Raw genomic sequence first — 23545 nt, forward strand, 5'->3', positions numbered from 1 at the left:
TGGTTTCTTAAAAGAATAGCCTAGAACTTTTGTCTGTTTAAAAACACATTTAAAATTAACCTTCATAAATGAGTCTGTAAAAACAAATAAAAATCACTGTACTAACCTTAAGCTGTATATGCTGATCAGGAGTCAGGTTTCTTAATTGGTGCACAGATGGTAGGGTTTGCCTATTCTGGGGTGTTAGAGCTAGAATCTGATTTCCTACCTAGAAAGTGAAAAAAACTATTCAGGTTTTTTGCTATCCTTCAAGATTGTGCATGTTGAACTGTTTTAAATCCCAAGTATATCACCACAAACTATGAATTTAGTAGCTGTAGTTTATTCATGATACTTCTTCATTCACACCAGTTAAATGTCCTAATATTTGCTTAAATCTAGAACATGACTGAACAGATTTTTGTTTAGTGAAATCTTGTGTCTGAAGTCCATAGCCTGCACATTAATTTTCACTTAATTTAGATTTACAATTAAATAGTTTATAACTATATAATTATATTTACTCCGTAACCTTGTTTATAATGAGGAAACACTTTAGAAGTTCAACCCCAAATATTCTGTGAGCTACCAAGGAACTGTGATGAACTTCTTCCATCCAATGCTAAACACATTTCTGCCCAATTTGCTGAAACACATGCAGAGTCATTAAATTCAAATCAGTGGTTAAAGGATGAATGCAGAATCTCACCTTGAATTTAGAAAAGGCAGAATATCACTTTAACAGAAATGCAGTTATAAGGCAATCACAGCATGGATAAGATAAGGGAACCTCCTGTCCAACTAATCTGATTAGCAACTGTGAAGAAGATGCAAAGAACTGATTGTAAAAAAAAAATAATTTTTACATCATATACTCAGATTTCATTAAAATTTTTGATGCTGTTCCACATGATAGACTGCTCTACAAATTGGAGTGCTGTGGCACTGGCAGAAATTACCGCCATGGATAAAGGGATGGTGAGTGGCAAGAGACAAAAGTGATTATTAATGGCCACAGCACTTCACGAATTAATCTTTTCTAACCGGGATGAATATTCTCGCACTCAGCACTACTATGAGGAATTGTTAAAATGAAGAGAACAAATTGGGATAATCTACTATATTTCAAGCTGCCTTGTGCACTTTTCCGCTTTTCAAACAAGAACCACAGTACATAAATGTTTTCATAATAACATCTGGTAAGTTCTCACACTTATGCTGCAAAAAACATCTACTGCTTCATCTACATCTATTTCTTTATCTTCAAACACCAAGAATTAATGGAAACTTGAACACAAAAAACTGAGTTTGAAAATGATGCACTGCCAATTCATGAAATTTGTGCTACCTCAACTTTTATAAGAACATCATTTTTCAATGGGAACTTGTGCACCATACAGTCACATAGAATCACTGAGCAAAATAAAAAAATCTTTTCATCTTGTTTTAGATGCTCCACTACACCTTAACAATCAAAAATGCCTAACTCCTATTGATTATCATAGCAAGCTGGTTTTTAAAAAAAATCTCCTGTTTTTGACTTTCCGTTACACCTTTAGCAGTTAAAAATGTCCATGACTAAGTGCTATTAATTACCATAGCAGACTAGTTTAATCTGTTATAATAATCAACTTCCAAAAGGTAAGATATATAAACTATTTGTAAAATAAATTTGCACTTCGATATGTCTTCAATATATCTAGAGTAATGGCCTCAGTACATGGATGTGAGGTACACTGAATTGAACAGCTATGTCTGGATTTTTAAATGTTGGCATAAAATTTAAAAGAAACAAGAAAGCTGATTACATGAAAAGACTTTCAGCATGAGTGAGGATGACATGCCTAGGTTATCAGCTTCCTTGACCTGTTTAAGATTCTTTTACCAGTTCTTTTTGTTGAGTTCATAAGTTTATCTTCTTTAAGAACGTTTGGATCATGAACTGGATTTGAATATGATTCAGTACCACCCACTAGTGATGACTTGTACTTTTTAATCTGGTAACACTGAAAAGTGCTCATATTTCTTTTCTCACCACTTCTTTAAACAGACTTGTCAAAAGTTGTTACAGTTCTACTAGTCTAGTGTAATGTAAATGTATAATTTAACCACTGATGGCCAACATTTCAAAATCTTTTTTTTTACTTTCAGTAGCTTTTTTTTTTTTTTTTTTTTTGATTTGGTAGTTGTTGGCGCATCGGCTTCTGTGGCCATATTGCACCTCCCAAGGTTTTTGCAGTACTTTGATCCAAGCCCGAGGCGGGAATCGAACCCGCGACCTTTGGGTTGCCGGGCAGGTACTTTTACCCACTCGGCTAGCCCGGTCGGCGACTTTCAGTAGCACAAATCAGTTAAAATTGTTTAAAACTATCTTTCCTTTCTGCACTTCTTCCTAGATAGTAATAAATTTCCACCAAATATTCATCCACTTTCACAGGAGGGCATGCAATCCCTTTTCAGCACACAAATTAATAAGATTACTGTCTATTACCACCAAACAGTCAATTCTCTTAAATTTAATTGGTTCTACTCCAGTATTTACACCTACCATAACTGGCACATTATTAACGTGCCATACAATTTTTTTGAAGTAATCCTACATGCTGGTGCTGAAAGCAAGAAGCTTTTGAGTTGATGCTTTTCTCCCTTAATTACAAACAGTCTCCACAATGGGATACGGCTTGGAATAACTCTGATTACTGCTATCTGTAGCAACTGTAAATGGTCCATTTTTCAGAGCCATGACTACCTCTTTTTCCTCCATTCATGCAGCTTCACTAACTGAGCCTGTCACCTCTTCTTTCCACAACCATACTTTTTTTTACTATTTCTCTATCAGGAAAGACATTTTTTAAAAATGTGCTCGCACAATTAGCACAACCGAGAGGAAGATTATGTTCTATGACAAAAAATGCAAATAAACATTCAGCATGTATGACATCACCACCGTCACCACAAAATGCAACATCTATTTTAATTTTTTTCTATACACTGCACATTGTTGTTATACTTATTTTTTTGCAAATATCTGATCATATCACATTTCCCACCACTTGAAATTGAAAAATCACACATTTGCATATATCGTAAAACAAGGCAAACATGTTACATTTTTCAGATTTTACAATTCATTGAAAACCTCGCATGAAACTATGTCATATTTCTTTTGTATCACAGTGAAAGATATTGTTAATTAGCTTTGCACTACACAAGAACTATGAAATTATTGCACAAAACAAGGATATTATCACACATTACTATTTTTGCAACGTAGACTACCACATCACACCTGATGGTCAATGAAAATATCACAAAACATACAAAAAAAATTTAAGTAGTTTTTTTTTTTTTTTTTTTTTTAAAAAGAAGATGGAGATAAACTGAGTTTTCGCAAAAAGAGATGGAGAAACTGTCACCAACTATGTAAGAATGGTCAGAGAAGGATTACATTGAGTAAAAAAGAATCTTTTTATTTTATTTAATTTTTTTTTTTTTTTTTACCTAAATCCAGAGAGTTGGCAACTATGCTATTTGAACAATACCTGGATAAAATTAAATAAATGGGCTGAATTATTTGATTTATTGAATAGCCATGAGCCAAACTCCAGCTGGCTTCAGTTTTCTAGTCACACTGACCCAGCTGGTTGAGATGCTGAGGCTTTTGCCATTACTAATAACCTCACACAGATTGTTCATTTACCTACTAGAATACAGAACAATCCTAACCGTACAGCCAACAGGCTTGATCTTTTTCTTACAAACAACCCTTCTTAGTACTCGTTTGAAGTTAGCAGTCCTTTAGGCACCTCAGATCACAACTTGGTGATTGTCTCTTCTCAAGTGGAGCCTTTATCTCAAGGCTATTTCCAATATTGTGTTGTTTGGCATTAAAAGAATGCAAAATGGGATCACCTGGGTGATTTCTTTTCTTCTTTTCCTTGGTTGCATTACTGTTTCAAAACTTCTGATGTCAACATTTGCTCAGCACATGTCATTGAAATTATTCTTGTAGGAATGGAATCCTGTATTCCACACTCTAAACCAGCATTTCCCAAACTTTCTGAGCCCACGCCTCCCTTGAAGTAAAACATCCATAATTATGCAATTTCTAGTTCTTCGGCAAAACTAGTTTCTCCTATTGTGTGTGGTTTTTTAGATTTCGCGATTCTGTAAGAAACTTGGTACGATGCTAGCAATGCATTTGATGGAACAGAAACTATTTTTTTGAAGGTTTGCTTTTGTTTATTAAACTCCTGTATATATATTTTTATTTATATATGTTATGTTATGAAAATTACATTTCTGTTAAACTTTTCGTGCCTCCTTTTGCACTAGTTCGTGCCTCCCCAGGGAGGCATGCCTCTCAGTTTGGAAATCGTTGCTCTAAACCTTAATTCCACACACTAGGCCCTTAGTTATCTAAACCTTAGTTTTCCAATAATGTGCTAAGGCTGTTCAAGAGAAGAATGTTGCATATTGTAAATGGCTTGTATCCAATTCTTCAGTTTCATTTTCTGCCTACACCAAAGCTCACGACAACTGTAAAGCAGTTATTAATAAGTCCTAATTAGATTTTGAACAGGCTAAGAGTATAAAACTTGCTTCTTTCCCAAATGGTAGCTGAGCATTCTGGTCTCTTGCCCAAGCTATTGGCTGTAACTTTTGCCCATCTCTGCTGCCACCTCTGTGTCGAAACCAGATGGTTCTATTGTCACTTCAGCCAAGGATAAAGCTGACCTGCTAGTATCCCATTTTTCTTCCAACTCATGTATTAGTGATCTTGGTAAAACATCTCCCACCATTCCGAACAAGCTCCATTCAATTCCGTCGGTGGTCTTCCATCAAAAGGATGTCAAGAAGGATTTTGACGAATCTTGATGCTAAGAAAGTTCCAGGTCCAGATGGTATTTCTCTGCTTGTTCTCAAAACCTGTGCTCTGAACTTACCCCTGTTCTTTGCCACCTTTTTTCACATTCTTATTCTAAAGGTGTTTTTCCTTCTGCTCGGAAATTTGCTCATATCCAGCCAGTTCCTAAAAAGGGTGACAAATCCCTCCCATCCAATTATTGTCCCATTGCAATTACTTTTACTCTTTCTAAGTAATGGAGGAACCGAATAACCGCCAACTCTTAAACTATCTAGAAACCTTCCGCTTGATCAACAATCACCAGGATGAATTCCATTAGTATCGAATTCTGGCTTATGTTACCCATTTATGTCGCAAATAAAAGACAGCAGTCTTTTATTTGCGACAGTATTAAAAGCCTTCCAAAAATCCAAGTATATGATGTCAAAATTATTTTTTGCACCCATTCTTGGTCAAATCTTGTTTAACCTATCAGATTGGTTAGACAAGACCACCCCTCTTAATAAATACATGTGATTGCAGTATAATTGTATGCTTCTCCAGATGGTCCTGCATTACTTCCTTAACCAGTCATTCCATTATTTTTCCTGGAACAGATCTTAATCTAATAGGTTGTTAATTACTCACATCTCCTTTTGCTTCCCCTTTATGAACTGGAGATACATTCACACATCTCTAGTCCATAAGGACCTCCCTGAATCCAACGATGCTCTCATGATTATGACTAAGGATTTCCTTACACCTTTTGTTGCCTGCATTATTATAATTGGATAGATTACATCGAACCTCAGGTGCGTTTTTTATGTTCGACCTCAACAATTTCTTCTCTACTTTCCTTTCAGTAATCACAAAGTCATTTAGCTCCTCAGTAGAGTTTGATGAACTTCAGATATCCTCTTCTGGAATGAATACCCCGTGTATAAATGTAAATGCAAAATACCTATTCAATTCTGCAACCTAAGGAGGGTCATCTACAGTTAACTCAGACGTGGCCCAATGTCCTTCAACATCTTCCTTCTACTGTTAATATAAACTTGGACATCTTTGCTGTTTTTATTTGTATTCTTTGGCAGAGACTTCTCATGATCTGCCTTAGCTTGTCTAACCTCCTTCGTCACTTGATTACACGCTGATTTCTATATACCATAGGCTTCTGTATTACCTGCTAATTTACATACATCCCATGCACTTTTCTTCTTTGCCACTTGTCTCAATAGTTTATCTGACGTTCATTTAGGCCTAAGCCTTGAACAGTATTTCTTTCTTTGTGTGAAAAGCCTAGTAAGTTCCAAGATTAATTCCTTGAATGCTTCTCATTTCGAATTTGCTGTTGGTAACATCATCAGTTCGTCCCACTACACACAATTCAAAAACTTTCTGAGACCACTGTAGTCATCGTTATGAAAGCAAACGCATTTTTCTTTATCCTTGATAGTAGTTATGTCTTTAATTAAATTCCACATTAGTACACTGTGATTGCTACCACCCAGTGGGTCATTTACTTGCAGATTCGGCGTCTCCGTAGCCAGGTGGGAAGGAGCAGCAGTGTGTAGCACACGCTTCTTGATTAGACCGGGGTTCGAGCCCGTCACCACCAAATACGGAGGCTGTGGAAAGGTCAGAGAATGACCACTGCATATTCCCGGAGCAATATGGCCTTAGTTGCTAATGCTTCTAAAAACCGAATAACAAACAAACAAACAAACGTGCAGATTCTTAATGTATAAAAAATCACTGCTGATAAAAAGACAAAGAGTATTGCTTCCTCTTGATGCCTCTCTAAAATGCTGCTGCTGTAGAAAAACAGTTATCCAAGAAATCCACAAAAGTATTGTTAGTGTGTGAGTGATCAACACAAATTCCAGTCAACAACTGGAAAATTATAATCGCTCATTAAGAGACAATCTGATTTGCTGGCACACTATTTCTCTGTATAGCTGGTAGGTATACTCAACACAGTCATTAAACCTATAACACACTCCTAATCTCAAATTTTGTATTCTCAGTGCTTATATCACACCAAACTGATTCAACATTATTACACTCGTCACTCATGTCAACTGGATGCACTGCCTTAGATGTATAATGCTTCTTAACTAAGACCATAACCCCTGCACCTCTCCTGTCTTATCTATTGAATCTCTATACATTATACTACCCATATTCAAATTCAGCATCACTTATTGTAGACTACTTAACAAGTAAAGGTCAATGTTGGAAAAAAGTCGTGAGTTAGGGTTAAATTTGAAAGTGTCTGAAATTCTGCTCAGACACGATAGGAGGGAATATAAGGTGAGAGACTTGGCATTCAATTCGGCCCTGGAGAGATTGTGCAAGGCTCTTGGATAGAATTTTTATCAGTGTGGTCTGTGCTTGTTAACAGGAGAGAGTGCTTCTACAGGGATGGGATACACTTAAATAGAAAGGGTGCAAGAATATTTGCTGATGCTATTGGGGCAGTGTTAGCTGGGTTGGAAATCTGCTAGCTGGTGGGGGGGGTGGGTGAGACTCATAGATTAATAATAGCCACAGGCAGAGGTGAAAGCAATTCTTTAACTGCCTCTACTAATGAGAAGCAGCCTGGATTTCAAAGACTGCAGGAAGTCATCATGGGCTGTATTATGGTAAGTAAGGGTAAGAACAGGTGCACAAATACTTGCATATACAGCAATGCTGGGATTATAGTAAATAAATTTGATGAATTTGAAGTGCTGGTCAAGATATCAAACATGGCTATTGTTGAAATATTAGAGATAGTAATAGTAATCGTGGCAAGAAAGCAAGCATATGAGCTTATGTAGCATCAGCCAAAAAAAAAAAAAAAAAAAATTTCACACAACCATTCCCTCTAAATTTTTGTCCAGTTCCTTCTTAAATTTATTTAACCTATCAACTTCCACAATGAAAAATGGAAGTTTGTTCCAGCAATTAACCACCCGCTGGCTAAAGGCAAATTTCTGCACATCTATTGTACAGCTGTCTTTCCTCTATTTGAATTTATGCCCCCTTAGGTTTGTAATCTGAACAAGTGGAAGAATCCCATCAGAATTCAGAATGCTCAACCCAATCAAGGCCTTATACACCTCAATCAGATCACCTCGCAGGTGTCTAGTCTCCAGCCGCTGCAATTTGCAGAATTTAAGCCTCTCTTAGTAAGCGGATCATTTCATTACCCTCACTAATCTTGTTGCCCTTCTCTGTACACGCTCAGGCAAATCTCATTCCTTCTTAAAATGAGGCCTCCAGACCTGTACGCAGTGTACTCAAGGCATGGACTGACCATTGCCTTATACAGAGGGACAATCACCTACTTTTCCCGGCTAGCAAAATTCCTGTATATAATTGCAAAACCCCATGACCTGCTCTTGCTGCTTGTCTGAATTGTTCAGAAAACTTCATATCTCACTGCACAATTACTCCTAGGTCTTTTTCATTTTCTACCACCCTGTAGTACCACACACAGTTGGTACGTTCCTCTGGAGTTACTTCTACCCATATGCAGTACTGTGCATTTGTCAAGGTTAAACTTCAGTTGCCACTTCTTAGCCCATCTGCCGAAATTTTCTAGATCCTGATGCAGTAGCACACTGCCATTACTGTCATTAACAACCCTACCTACCTTTGTATCAACTATAAATTTCGACACTTAGCCTGATATACCTTCATCAATATCATTGATAAATATACAAAACAACAGTGGACCCAACACCAAACCCTGTGGGACTCTATTAATAACATTAGTCCACGAAAATTCGCGCCCATTGATTACCACTCTCTGTTTTCTCCCACTCAACCATCCTTTTTCCCATTCTAGCAACTTACCCTTAATACCATTCTGCTCCAATTTGTACAGTAGTCTTCCATATGCAACAGTGTCAAAAGCATTACTGAAATTCAAGTATATAATATCAAAGTTATTTTTTGCATCCAGTTCCTTTGTAACCACATCATAATATCCAATCAAATTTGTCAGACAAGACTTTCTCTTAACATACCCATGCTGTGTCTGAATTATTACTGCAGTCTTGTCTAGATGATCCTGCAATGCATCTTTAACCAGTGACTCCATTATTTTACGCGGAACAGAAGTTAAACTGACTGGTCTGTAATTACTCGTGTCATCCTTCGATCTCTCTTTGTGAATTAGGGGATACATTTGACCTGAAAATTGCCTTATACAGAGAGGCAATTACCTTCTTTCCCTGCCTTGTACTGCCCATCCTTGGACTCAGGGGACCTCCCCTGAGTCCAAGGATGATCTCATAATTATGACTAAGGGTTTGCTTAGTTCCTTTCCCGCCTCCTTTAATATAACTGGATAGCAAACTGAATACTCATTCAATTTGCTATCTAAGCAGTATCATCAACAGTCAAATCATTGATATCAAGTGGACCAATCTGATTCATCCCCTTCCTTTTAGAGTTTATATAAGTAAAGAAATCCTTGCTGTTTTTCTTCGCATCCTGTGCCAAAGATTTCTCATAATCTGCCTTCGTCTGTCTAACCTCCTATGTGACTTGAGTACAGACTAGCTTATCTGCCATAAGCTTCTGTGTCGCCTGATAATTTATATGCATCCCACAAGCATTTTTCTTCTCTGCCACGAGTCTCATTAGTTCATTTGATAACCATTTAGGCCTAAACCTTGAATAATATTTCTTAGTAGGTATAAATAAATCTTTATTTGTCCTACCAAATTTAAAATATAGGTGTACATTGGTAAGTGACAAATTCCCTTCAGGGCAGAAAATGCCAGGGGATTACCATAAAATGCGAATAAAAGAATGTCTAAAATATATAAGAAAGAAAGGTTAAATATACACGAAAAGATGACATTTAAACTACATTATTCTTCACTACATTTCTGTCTAGAGTCCTGGCAATTGTAATACAAAAGTTCATCTGAACATCATATCCACTGATCAACTTGTGCGAGATATACATTATTCAATTACGTACACACAGTTCTTGACAGAAATTCACACAACTACTAGGGGCAACAGTAGCCTCAGCGAGCCACATTGCGGTTTGTTTCCTATATTTCGGATCTTCTATGAGCCTTAGTAGGTCAATTCCGATATGTGTTAGGCACTGAATTGATTCTAATGCTCTGGCGGGTATAAACCTGTCAGCCATCTTCAGTCTGTTGGTCTTCATTCTCAAGGATTTTGTGCCTCTTAATGCAGATGGTGGGATGTGCCACTCACAAAGCTGCCAGAAGCATGGTGATGATATCATGCCAGTCATCATTTTGATTGTAGTTATTAATCGTTTCCAGGCAATGATGTCTGGTAAACGCTGCAGTTTAAGCTGTTCAGAGAGCTGCGTGGTCCTTAACTGTTGAGGGAGATGGTGCTTATGGTTTGTCCACTTCAGCAGCCAGAATTCACTCGCATATATTCTCCTAATGTGGGTAGGGAGTGGCTGACGCCCACAATTCGGCGCCATACAAAATGGCCGAATACACTGTGGTTCTTAAATATCGTGTGGTTATTGCAGTCTGTTTCACGTGCAAGAGGTGCTGTTTTGTTGCCCAACGTAAGTAGTTCATTTTCTTTACAATCAGGTCAACATGAGACTTGAACGTAAGTTTCATATAAAATGTTACTCCAAGATCTCTATGTGTCTCAACAACTTAGATAGGTTTGCCATTAAGTTTTGGGTGTACGAGCGTAGGCGATTTTTTGAGCGAGTACACCATGATTACAGTCTTCTGCGGATTTAGGGCCAAGCCAAATTTGTCTAAGTACACGAATAAGTTCAGAAGCTTATAATTAATCTGCTCACACAATGCCCTATTGTCCATGGATGGTTGGATGGGTGTTAGGATCTTAATATCGTCTGCATAAGTGTATACATCATCCCTTCCGTTGCAGAACGGGATCATCATGGCGGTAAAGAGGAGTCCAGATAAAACTCCACCCTGTGACTCTCCTGTGGAGTTGGCGTTGGAGGATCTGACTATCTGTGCGGTAATAAATGGACCGACAAGTAAGTAGGGCCTGTAGGAACTTCAGTAGATTTCCTTTTATTTGGAAGGCATGTTGGGGCAGATGAAGTAAGGCATGTACATCCAGACTATCGAAGACTGCTTTTATATCGGCATAAATTACTGCAATTTCCTTTCTGGCTTGGAAAGCATTTAGTAGCATGGCTTGAACTGTGAGGAGGTTAGTTATTGTTGATCTTGCAGTTATTGAATAATGAATTTGTTGAGGCTGTCCAGCCAGTATCTGATTCGACAACTTTGGCAACAGAGCTTTCTCCAGTACTTTTAACAGGGTAGATGCAGTAGATATTGGCCTATAGTGCTCCACAAGGTTAGGCTTTGTAATTTTTGGCATTGGTACAGCGAACTTATTCCAGTTCTCGGGGAAAACTCGGCAAGCAAGGATAGAGATATAAATTGCTTGGAGTGGTTCAATTAGGTAAGGGCTGAGACACTTGACCATGAAGTGGGGAACATGGTCAACTCCATCAACTCCAGCTGTGTTAGTTGGCCTGAGGGAGTTAATACTCTGTATTAGTGCTTCTTTAGTGATAAGAACAGACTCCATCTCACTATCAACTAATTGATGCCACTCAAACTCCCTGACTTGAGACTCATGATATATGCTGGAGAATCTGCTGATGTGGTCCATCCACGCTTCTTTGTCAAGCCCCTGATTTGTGTCACTTTTATGTGTGCAACGAGGTAGCTTTCCCCTGTCAAGTGTGTCTTTCATGTAGCGGTTGATTGCTCTAGATTTTTCCCTGTTAAATATTGCTCTGGCCCTCGAGTAGTTAATTCTATCTTGTGTGTCATTAGACAGTTTCCATTTTCTGTGCAGAGTTTGCTTTAGTTTAAACAATGCAGTTAGGCTGGAGTTCCACCAGGTTTTAGATTTTGATGACATCCTTACTACTTTGGAAGCCGCAAATTCTGTAATAGAGTTGATCCAACTGGTTAAGAGAGTTGTTGCAAATAAGGCATCACATTTGAGTAGACATTCCCATGGGATACTGGCAGCAAATAAGCATTTATTTGGGTCCAGAAAGTCTGGCGAAGTGACAAGCTGGTTCTTAATTTTTTTCTTGACATTGAAGTCCACATATGGTAGCATTATGGGCATTGCAATTGGGCTATGATTGGATGGAAAGAACATTTCGGGGGGGGGGGGGTACATCAATTATACATTTACCAGAAGAAAGAATTAGGTCAAGTCTATTTTCACCTCTTGTAGGTTGGTCATTGATAAGATAGATGGAACATGGCTGTAGTTTATTTAACATGATGTCCAGTAGGTTATTGAGCTGTGGTGGAAGGTTGAAATCTCCACATACTATATGGGTGGCTGACACATGTAATTTGTTGAGAAGCCAGTCTACTACATTATTTATCATTTCTAGACTAGAGACAGGTGAAATGTAAACGACTGCTATATCTAAGAGTGCTGAGTGGACTTTTAGAGTGACAAGTAATGCCTCATAAAACTCTGAATCTGAGTAGGCAACCGAGATTATTTGAAGTGCTATGGCATGTACAAACAGGGCTACTCCTCCACCACCTCGCTACAGATCTGGATTTGAAGTAGGCATTGTATCCAGCAGCGTCAGCAGCGACTAGAGACTCTCCGCAAGACAGATAACATCAGCAGACCGTGACAAGAGCATTTGTTCCAATGTGTCCAACCTGTTTCGTATGCTCCTAACATTCTGATAAAAAATCTTCCTTATGGATATTGGTTTTATCCGTGTCCTAGTAGGTCTTCTACGGGGTATAGTCTTACTTTGTATCATGTGTCGGGTAGTGACTATTGTAGAAATCTGATTGACATCTGAATGGCGATCCGGTAGAGTTTCAGTATCCTGTGTAACTGACGGGTACATATATTCTGCGATGGTCTGGTTTCCTTCCTTTGGCGTCATACTTGTGAGTTTGTGGTTGGCTTACTGGGATATACATAGCGAGGTAGTTTTAATCTCAGCTGGCCGTTGTGATAAAAAGGTCTGATGAGAGCTCCCACTGGCCAGAAGGAAGTGGCGGCAACATTATTAACATCTTTTTCATCACACTCAATTTTGAAGGATGCATATGTGGCTGCCCTCTTCAGTTGCGTGACTTTTACAATTATATTCATGAGTCGTAGGCATTCAGACACAATTTGGTCTAGAGTAGTCTGAGGGTCGACTTGGGAAACAAAGATTGCTTTAGATTGTTGGATGGGTCTTGTGATCATGGGTTTTATTCGAGAGGAGAATGATGCACCTGACAATCTACCGCAATTGTTATTGGTAGGGTACTGTGTACCAGCTGCCAAGATGGAGTTGTTTCGGCTGTACCTGCTACGAAACGTTTAATAGCTTCCACGATTAATTCCTTGAATGCTTCCTAATTAGAATTTGCTGTTGGTAACATCATCAGTTGTACCCACTGTACAGAATTTAAAAACTGTCTGAGACCAATGTAGTCACCTATATGGAAGCAAAAACCCTTTCCTTTACCCCAATGGTAATTATATCTTTAAGTAAATCCCACATCAGCACACTGTGATCACTGCCACCTAGTGGTTCCTTTATCTGCAAATGCTTAATACACAAATGATCACTGCTGATAACCAGATCAAGAGTATTACCCTCTCTGGTTGCCTTTTGACATTCTTCTGCAGAAAATAATCATCCAATAAATCCACAAAAGTCTTACTAGTGTGCAAGTGGCCAAAATCATCATTCTTCTCCTTCTGACTCTTGTTCTCTCTCTCTCTCTCTCTCTCTCTCTCTCTCTCTCTCTCTCTCTCTCTCTCTCTCTCTCTCTCTCTCAGGGTAATTCAGAAAAAAATTTTTTTTTTTGGCTGGTGCAACATAAGCCTGAGGCTTCCATGCACCATATGGCCAATAATAATAATAATAATAAATAATAATAACGATAGTGAAATTATAGTAGTCTTATAATGCCATGACAAACTGACTAAAAAATTGAATGGCAAATGCCTAAAAAAACGGTACTCACCTTGTATAAATCTGCAAATTTATTGCAGATTTATAGAAGGCGAGTAGACGACTATAATTTCACTATCGTCAAACTTATAAGATATTTTAACGTCATTATCAACACCTTATCTGCACCGGGTTAATATATTTCACATATTTCCAATCTCATCTCTGATGCTCTTAGACATGCCTGATAGAAAAATACAACTCTCCAAAGCGCTTATCAAATATTTCTCCAACAAATTACATACAGCTTTCCTACAAAAATGCTTATATCACAACGTCATCCCCAAATTCGCCTGCATCTTTCCCAAAAATAACTGTAAAAAATACCCACACATCATACACCGCACATCCATCGCGATCATACGCGAAGAACTTAAGAAAAGATTTAACAAAAAACACCAACTTTTAAACTACATTCACCAATTACGATTCCTTCTCAAAAGAAATATGCCATCAGCGCCTGGATCGAATATACTAACCACAACAATGTACATATCAACGCCACCATCCAACACATAACACAAAAACACACCAAAAAATGGAAATACTCACACATCCAACCCCCCCCCCCAAATTTTAAACTCGACCAACATCCCGATAAGTGGCGACTTATACACCAGTCTAACAGGATAATAAATTCTAAACTCACATCTCTCCCTAACATAAAAAAACAACAACTCTCGGATTTACAAAGACTAAGCAAAACCCCAGATATCATCATCCAAAAAAGCTGACAAAGGAGACACAATCGTTATCCTGGACAAGGACACCTACACAGAAAAAATGGAATTAATTTTAGCCGACCAAGATACATATACAAATGACAGCAACCACAACATTACAAAACTTAAAAATAAACTTGACACAATTCTCAGAAAACTCAGAACAAAGAAATCAACCTCTTTACTTTACAACAGATAGGTATTCGCAACAACATTCTGCCCCACATGTTTGGAATAACCAAGCTACACAAACCTGGCCACCCACTAAGACCTATTGTTTCTTTTAGTAGATCAGCTTTTGCTAATTTATCCACCTTCCTTGTTAAAATTATATCCCCACTCACTCGATTCTCTACATTCAAAATTAATAATACAAACCAAGCGTTCCAAAAAATCAGCAACACCACCATATCCGACGAAGACATATTAGCTTCTTTTGACGTCACATCCCTATACACTAACGTGCATATTCCTTTCACCCTACAAGCATTACGCGTACTTCTAACAGCTGATGACACTTTAACGAAACGTACCTCTCTTTCAGTTGACCACATCCTTGAACTTACTACTCTTTTACTAGACGCTAGATATTTTAGATTTAATAATAAAATTTATTGACAAACATTCGGTTTACCAATGGGTTTAGGCATTTCTGCTCCCCTTTCTGAAATTTATCTCGGCACTATTGAAAACCAAATTTTACAACCTTTCCCTTCTGAAATTAGATTATACATCCGCTACGCCGATGATGTCTTAATAATAGGCAACAGAACAATCATAGACAATCTTTTTTTAAAATTCAATACAATACATGGCAGGCTAAAGCTTACCCTCGAAATCGGAACGGACAACCAAATTAATTTTCTTAATCTCACTATTTATACAACAGACACAAATTTAAATACCAAGATTTTCAGAAAAAACACGCATACTGGTAAATATCTACATTTCACTTCACATCATCCCCTTAGTACCAAAAAAGCCGTCCTATACAACCAAATCTACAATGCTATCAAATTCAGCTCTTCGCAAAACGATCTACACAATGAACTTCAATACCTTACTGATAAATTCATAGCCAGGAGCTATCCCCCTCAACTCATCCAACACACAATATCCACCGTTAAAAACAACATTAATAACCCCATCAGACACAGTAACAAGACAAATACTCGCATAGTTCTCCCTTACCATAGTGAACTCGCAGGACAATTCCGACGTACATTCAAAGATACCGACATCTCCCTCACTTTCTCTACTTATAATAAACTAGGTTCCCTATTTAATTCTTATAAAGAAACATACAAGTATCCCATCAATGATCTCAATAATATCATATATCTCATAAAATGCCAACCAAACTGAGACACCTGTTACATCGGCAGCACTACCACCAAATTCGGTTCCTCCACAACTTCCAACACCCGCGCATACTACCACTTCAACAGTTTCAGGACAAGTCAATCCTGCACTGAGTTAACAACCCATGCTCAAAACCCCAACCACACCCCCCCCTTATTGACTCTGCCATCACTATTATTAAACTTAGATCGAGCTACAGAATTCTTCAATATGAAGCCCTCACCATCGAATGGTACCGACACCATTCCGATCTCAATATTATTAACGCAAAACTTCCCTTCAACCTCTCACCGGCTTGGAACCTCTCGCAGCTAAAGTTCCCACGTGTCAAAAAGAGCATCACGAGAGTAAAGACCAACTTTAAATATAACACGCGCTCACTTCTCTTCCATTTGCCAACTGATGACGGTTCATTTAACGAAAGTCTCTCGCAACGACTATTGGCACCACTGGTCTTTTCTTTTATTTCATTCTTTCATTCGCGTCCTTCAACCTTTTTATGACAACCAAGGATTGGAGATCTGCACTTCTACTTCCTTGCGCTCATTTTAAAATTTGTTTAAAAATATTTTTACCCCATTCTCTGCCTTAGTTCTTTTTAATGCTTCTTCCAAACTAAATTCAGCCACCATTTACCAATAAATTTATTGCAGATTTATACAAGGTGAGTACCGTTTTTTAGGCATTTGCCATTCAATTTTTTTTTTTTTTTTAATAATAATAATAAAAAACCACAAGTTCAGGTCAATATCTGGGAAGTTAAAATCCCCTATTATAAGACATTCTGATTTACTAGCCCACTCTACTTCTCTGTACAACTGTTCGTTGTACTCATTCGACTCATTAGGCCTATAACACATTACTAGTCTTATTTTTGCTTTTGCAGTGCTTATGTTACACCAAACTGACTCAACAGTGTGCTCTCCATCCATATCAACTGAATGCACTTCTTTTGATTTTATATTTTCTTAATTAACAGCATAACCCCTCCTCCCTTCCTATCCTTTCCGTACACATTCTACCCCCCAAATTCCGATTCTGCATTCCTAATATCTGTGTGACATCATGTCTCTAATATCTCAACAATATCTGCCTTTGATGTCTTGACGAGCACTTCACATTCATCAAATTTATTTACTATAATTCTAGCATTGGTATATATGCAAGTATACGTGGTGAGACACAGATATAAAAAATACAGAATTGGAATTTTGTCAGTACAATGTGTACAGAAAGGACAGATAGCAGAGGAAGGGAGGATGGGTTATTCTTTTACTCAAGAAACACACAAAATCGAAGGCAGTGCATTTAGTTGACATAGGTGGACACAGCAATGTTGACTTACTTTAGTATGACATAAGCACTGGGAAAGAAAAAATGAGAGTAGCCAGTAAATCAGAATTGCTTATAATGGGGATTTTAATTTCCCAGTTATTAACTGAAACTTGTGGATTGGTCAATCCCACACTAGCAAGACCTTTCGTATACTTAGTTGATTATTTTCTACAGCTGCATGTTCGAGAGGCGACCAGATGGAGTAATACTCTTGATCTGATTTATCAGAAGTGATTATTCATGAATCAAGAAACCTTATGTCAGATATTCACAAAGAAACCACTAGGTGGCAGTGATCAGTGTACTGACGTGGGATTTATTCAAAGATTTCACTACATCAGGGATAAAGGGAAGAGTTTTTGCTTTCGTAAAGGTTACTACGGTGGTCTCTGACAGTTTTTAAATTCTATACAGCGGGACTGAATTTGTTACAAATGGTGAATTCTAAAAGGAGGATTCAAGGAATTAATCTTGGAAGCTACTAGGTTTTCATACCAACTAAGAAATACTCTTCAAGGTTCAGGCCTAAACAGATATTAGGTGGACTAATGAGTCTCATGGCAGATAGGAAAAATGGATGGGATGCATATAAATTATCAGGCGACACAGAAGTATGGGCTAGATTACAGGCTAGATATAAGCTACTCTGTAATCAAGTCACAAAGGAGGTTAGGCAAACAAAGACTGATTACGAGAAATCTTTGGCAAAGGATGCAAAGAAAAACGGCAAAATCTTCTTTACTTTTGTAGGCTCTAGAAGGAGGGGGATGAATCAAATTGGTCCACTTAATAATTCTGCTCAGATAACTAACAAACTAAATGAGCATTTCTGAATGTAGATTCACACATGTGGAATTCTGTAGGAAAGTGGAGGCCAGAAGCTTATCAAACTCCTAACAGGAAGCTAAATGATTCTGTAATAACTGAGAGAAAAGTGGAATAGAAATTGAAGTAATTCAACAATTTCTATTCCACTTTTCTCTCAGTTATTACAGAATCATTTGGAAACAAATGATATCTATCCAGTTATGTTAAAGGAGGCAGCAAAGGAAGTAAGTAGACCTTTAGCCACAATTATGAGAGCATCCGTGTTGTTGTTTGTCATCAGCTACCATGGCCATAATTCACTTCTCATAGTTTTGCTTTTCTGAGTCTGGTCTCTTGCAATTGTAGTTCATATTAATGCCTGACTTTATATGAGAAGATGGAGTTCGATCAGACATATTTTTTTAGTATACCTGATTATAGGTAGTGAAAGACTTCTTGTATTTACTTTCTTTGCTTGAAATGTTTTCCAAAGCAAGAGAATGATATTAAGAGTAGGAGACAGGCAGAATTACTTAACAAGTACAGGTCACTGTTGAAAAAAAGCCGTGAATTAGGGTTGAATTTGAAAGTGTATGCAATTCTGCCCAGACACGAGAGGAGGGAGTATATGATGAGAGACTTGTTGATCAATTCGACATTGCAAAGATTGTGCAAGGCTCAAGGGGTAGAATTTTTTTCAGCCTGGTCTGTACTTGTTAACAGGAGAGACTGCTTCTACAGGGATGGGATACACTTAAATAGAGAGGGTGCAAGAATATTTGCTGATGCTATCGAGGCAGTGTTAGGTGGGTCGGAAAACTGCTAGCTTGGGGGGACAAGGATTAATAGATTAACAGTAGCCACTGGCAGAGGTGAAAGTGACTCTTGCACTGCTTCTATTGGAATGAGCAGCAGCCTGAAAAAATAGATGTAGGGTATTTCAGAGACTGCTGGGAGTACAAGTAAACACATGGGTTGTGTTAGGGTAGCTAAGATTAGGAACAGGTGCATGTATCCTTGTGTATACACCAATGCTAGGAGTTTGGTAAATAAATTTGATGAATTTGAGATATTGCTCAAAACATCAAAGGCAGATATTGTTGGGATCTAAGAGACGGGGTGTCACACAGATATAAGGAATGCAGAACTGGAATTTGGGGAGTACAATGTGTACAAGAAAGAATGGGTCAATGTGTAAAAGAAGGAAATAGAATGGTTCAGTAAATCAGAGAGTCTTATAATGGGGGATTTTAATTTCCTGGATATTGACTGGAATTGTGGGTTGGTCACTCACACACTAACTAGCAAGGCTTTTGTGGATTTATTGGATGATTGTTTTCTACATCAGCATGTTTGGGAGGCAACTAGAGAGAGTAATATTCTTGATCTGATTATCAGTAGTGATTCTTCATGCATTAAGAATTTTCAGATAAAGGAACCACTAGGTGGCAGTGATCACAGCGTGCTGAAGTGGGATTTACTAAAAGAGGTAACCAAATCAGGGGTAAAGGGAAGTGTTTTTGCTTTCGTAAAGGTGACTACAGTGGTCTGAGACAGTATTTAAATTCGATACGGTGGGACCAACGGATGATGTTATCAATAGCAAATTAAAAATGGGAGGCATTCAAAGAATTTATCTTGGAAGCTACTAGGCTTTACATACCAACTAAGAATATTGTTTAATGTTTAGGCCTAAATGGATGTCAGATGAACTAATGAGCCATATGGCAGAGAAGAAAAATGTATGGGATACATATAAATTAATGAGTGACATGGAAGCCTATGATAGATATAAGTTGGTCTGTAACCAAGTGACAAAGGAGATTAGGCAGGCAAAGGCAGATTATGAGAAATCTTTGCAAAGGATGCAAAGAAAAACAGTAAAGAGTTCTTTACCTATGTAAACTCTAGAAGGAAAGGGATGAACCAGATTGGTCCACTGGATATTGATGGTTCAACAGTTGAGGATCCTGCTCAGGTGGCTAACAAACTAAATGAGCATTGTGCATCTACATTCACAAATGAGGAGTTATTCAGGAAGGGGAATGCCAGAGGTGAATTAGACCCTGGCAATGAGCTAGATGATTTTGTAATAACTGAGAGGAAAGTGGAGGAGAAATTGTTGAACATAAACATAAAAAAGCACCTGGGGTGGATGGGATCCATCCAGTTATATTAAAGGAGGCAGCAAAGGAAGTAAGCAAACCCTTAGTCATAATTATGAGAGCTTCCTTGGACTCAGGGGAGGTACCCATGGACTGGAGATGTGCAAATGTGTCCCCAATTCATAAAGGAGGATCAAACGGCGACACAAGTAATTATAGACCTGTTAGTTTAACTTCTGTTCCAGGAAAATTAAGGGAGGCACTGGTTAAAGAAGCACTGCAGGATAATCTAGACAAGACTAGTTATAGCTCAGACACAGCATGATTTTGTTAAGGGAAAATCTTGCCTGACAAATTTGATTGGATACTATGATGTGGTCACAAAGGAACTGTATGCAGGGAATAACTTTGATATCATATATTTGGATCTTAGAAAGGCTTTTGATACTGTTGCACATGGAAGACTGCTGCACAAATTGAAGCAGTGTGGCATTGGAGGCAAATTGCTGCTATGGATAAAGGGATAGTTGACTGGGAGAAGACAGAGAGTGGTAATCAATGGACACTGTTCATTGTGGACTAATGCTATTAGTGGAGTCCCTCAGGGTTCAGTGTTGGGGCCATTGCTGTTTTCTGTATTTATAAATGATATTGATGATGGTATATCAAGCTTAATGTTCAAGTTTGCAGATGATACGAAGGTTGGCAGGGTTGTTAAGAGAATACTAATGACAGCACCTGCAACAGGATCTAGAAAAGTTGAGCAGATGGGCTGAGAGGTGACAAATGAAGTTTAACATTGACAAATGTAACCCCAGAATAACGTATCAAATATCGTGGTAGAGAATGTCGTGGTAGAGAATGAAAAGGACCTGGGGTAATTGTGCAGGCAGATATGAAGTTTTATGAGCAGTGCAGACGGTCTGCAACAGTAGTTCATGGTGTCTTTTTAATGATATACAGGAATTTTTCTAGCAGGGATAAGGAGGTCATTATCCCCTTGTATAAGGCAATGGTCAGGCCACACCTTGATTACTGTATACAGGTCTTGAGGCCTCATTTTAGGAAGGATGTAGAGCTGTTAGAATGAGTACAGAGAAAGGCAATAAGATTAGTGAATAGAACAAAGGGTTGCTCTTACGAAGAAAGGCTTAAGTTTTGGAAATTACAGTGTCTGGAGACTAGGCACCTGCGAGGTGATCTGATTGAGGTGTATAAAGCCTTGAATGGTTTGAGCATATTCAATGCTGATGGGATTCTTCCTCTTTCTCAGAATAATCACCTGATAGGGCATAAATTCAGATTGAGGAAAGACTGTTGTATGATAGATGTGCGGAAATTTGCCTTTAGCCAGCTGGTAGTTAGTTGGTGGAACAGACTTCCATCCTTTGTTGTGGAAGTTGATAACCTAAATAAATTTAAGGCTGATCTTGACAGGTATTTGGAAAGAACAGAGGGGTGAAATGGAAGTGTTTTTTTTTTTTTTTTTTGGCTGATGCTGCATAAGCTTGCTTTGTTGCATCATATGCCTCTACTAATGCTAATGCATCTTGTATTTTAGTTACAAACTTAAAGGCTATTTTTTTGGTTTATAAATGCTGGACAATCTAGTAGCAAATGTTTAACTGTTTGTTGTACATGGCACTGATTACACTGGGGCAGTTCTCGGCTCTAATTAGATAGGAATGAGTAAGATATAATGAGTAAGTAAGGAATGAGTGAGAGTGAGTCTGTCCTGTCCTTAAGCTGGCAAGGGTTACTTCTTCTTTTTGAAGATCTCTTTCACTGGTTTTCCACTGCTTTAAAACTGGTTTAATTTGAAAAAGTTTATTATAAGTTTGCTCATTCCATATTTTTTGCCACTGTTCTTTGCTGTTCACTTTGATGCTATATCTGTAGTCTGTATATAGTACTTTGCTGGTTGGAGATATGAGATCTGTTGCCATTTTTGCTGCATGGTCAGCTTGTTCATTCCCTTCGATTCCTGTATGTTCAGAAATCCAACAAAAGGTAACATTTTGTTTTATTTTAAGTAGTTTGCTTAGGGTGACTTGAATTTGTTTCAGAGTTGGAATGAGATTCTTTGAATCTCACTGTATTGCTTGCATTGCACTGAGGGAGTTTGTGAAGATCAAACTATGGGTTAATTTTTGGTGTCATATATAGTCTATTGCTGACCTCACTGCTTGTAGTTCAGCTGTGAAGATGCTACATTCTGTTGGGAAAATTTGGGTTATTGTAGTATCACAGAAAACTGCTGCTGTGCCTACTTTTGTATCAGTTTTTGATTCATCTGTATATATTTGCATATAGTGTGGATATTTCTCCAGATAGGCAGCATGTAGTTGTTGAAAGCTGTTTCCTGGTAGGGAGTATCTTCCCCACTTATGGAAGTAGGTATCATAGACTGGTGATATTGTATCCCATGGAGGTCTTGGTGTTATGTACGACAGCTAGTTTTTGAAATCCTGAAAACAAATTGGAAGTAGCTCCATGATGCATATGTTTGCTGGTTTGTTTGCTGTTGGATGTATTCTGTACATATCTTCCCATATTGGTATATATAATGTTTTGGAATGATTGTGCATTCCAAATCACAGGATGATTTGGAATGCACTTTATTTTAGCTGCATATGATAAGAGTAGTACTTGTCTTCTGAGATGGAGTGGTAGTTCATAGGCTTTAGCATAGAGACTTTGAAACGGAGAAGTACGATATGCTCCTAGGGCTATGCATAATGCGTTATAGTGTACAGGGTCTAACCCAGTGTGTGACCTCCAGAGGGGTTGTGGAATAAATTAAAGGGATTGTGGCAATTTTTAAATAAAATTATTTTTTGTGTACATAAAAGCTAAAAAAACCTGCTGTTAAAATTACTTTTTTTTTTTTTTTCAATACTACAGATGTAGAAACCTTACAACTCGAAGTCTGAGATACGAATGAACCCTACTGCCACTCTTTATTTTGTTAGGGTGATGTTCTTTTTTATTGTCCGCTTTGTGAATATGCCTTAATTTGCTCTCTGGCTATGGACACACACAGAAAGCAGCTGACTAGTGTGACTTCTCAGTACACTTACTAAACAGTAATCCTTTTAGATCTTAATTTGTGTTTCCTACAGCACAAATTCTCAAATTGCCTAAAGGCTACAGGTGCAAATATGTGGTGGCAGTAAATATTTTATATAGCAAGTCTGTGGCACGCACGCTTTATTCTGCTTTGTAATTCGGTGCTTTCATGTCAACGTGGATGTGTTTTTCATTCTGCTACTTTTTATATTGCACATGTCATTGTTATTATCATTGTTTTTAAGAACAAAAAAAAAATATTTTTCCATGGACATTTGGGTAATTAGAACACAAAATGGCCGAGGATTGATAACAATAATGT

At 37.9% G+C, this 23545-nt stretch overlaps 1 protein-coding gene across 3 annotated transcripts in view; it reads right to left on the bottom strand.

Moving 5' to 3' along the window:
* The window catches only part of LOC150087056 (uncharacterized), a 599010-nt gene that overhangs the window by 166188 nt on the left and 409277 nt on the right, over positions 1–23545 (bottom strand). For all 3 annotated transcript variants that reach the window (XM_090372920.1, XM_090372918.1, XM_090372919.1), the window contains one exon: positions 107–208. In XM_090372920.1, the coding sequence (XP_090229046.1) occupies positions 107–208 (102 nt within the window). The remainder of the gene's footprint in view (positions 1–106; positions 209–23545) is intronic.

This window comes from Mastigoproctus giganteus, chromosome 4 (genome assembly GCF_048544385.1).
Source record: "Mastigoproctus giganteus isolate SK-2022 chromosome 4, ASM4854438v1, whole genome shotgun sequence".
Taxonomy (NCBI): domain Eukaryota; kingdom Metazoa; phylum Arthropoda; class Arachnida; order Uropygi; family Thelyphonidae; genus Mastigoproctus; species Mastigoproctus giganteus.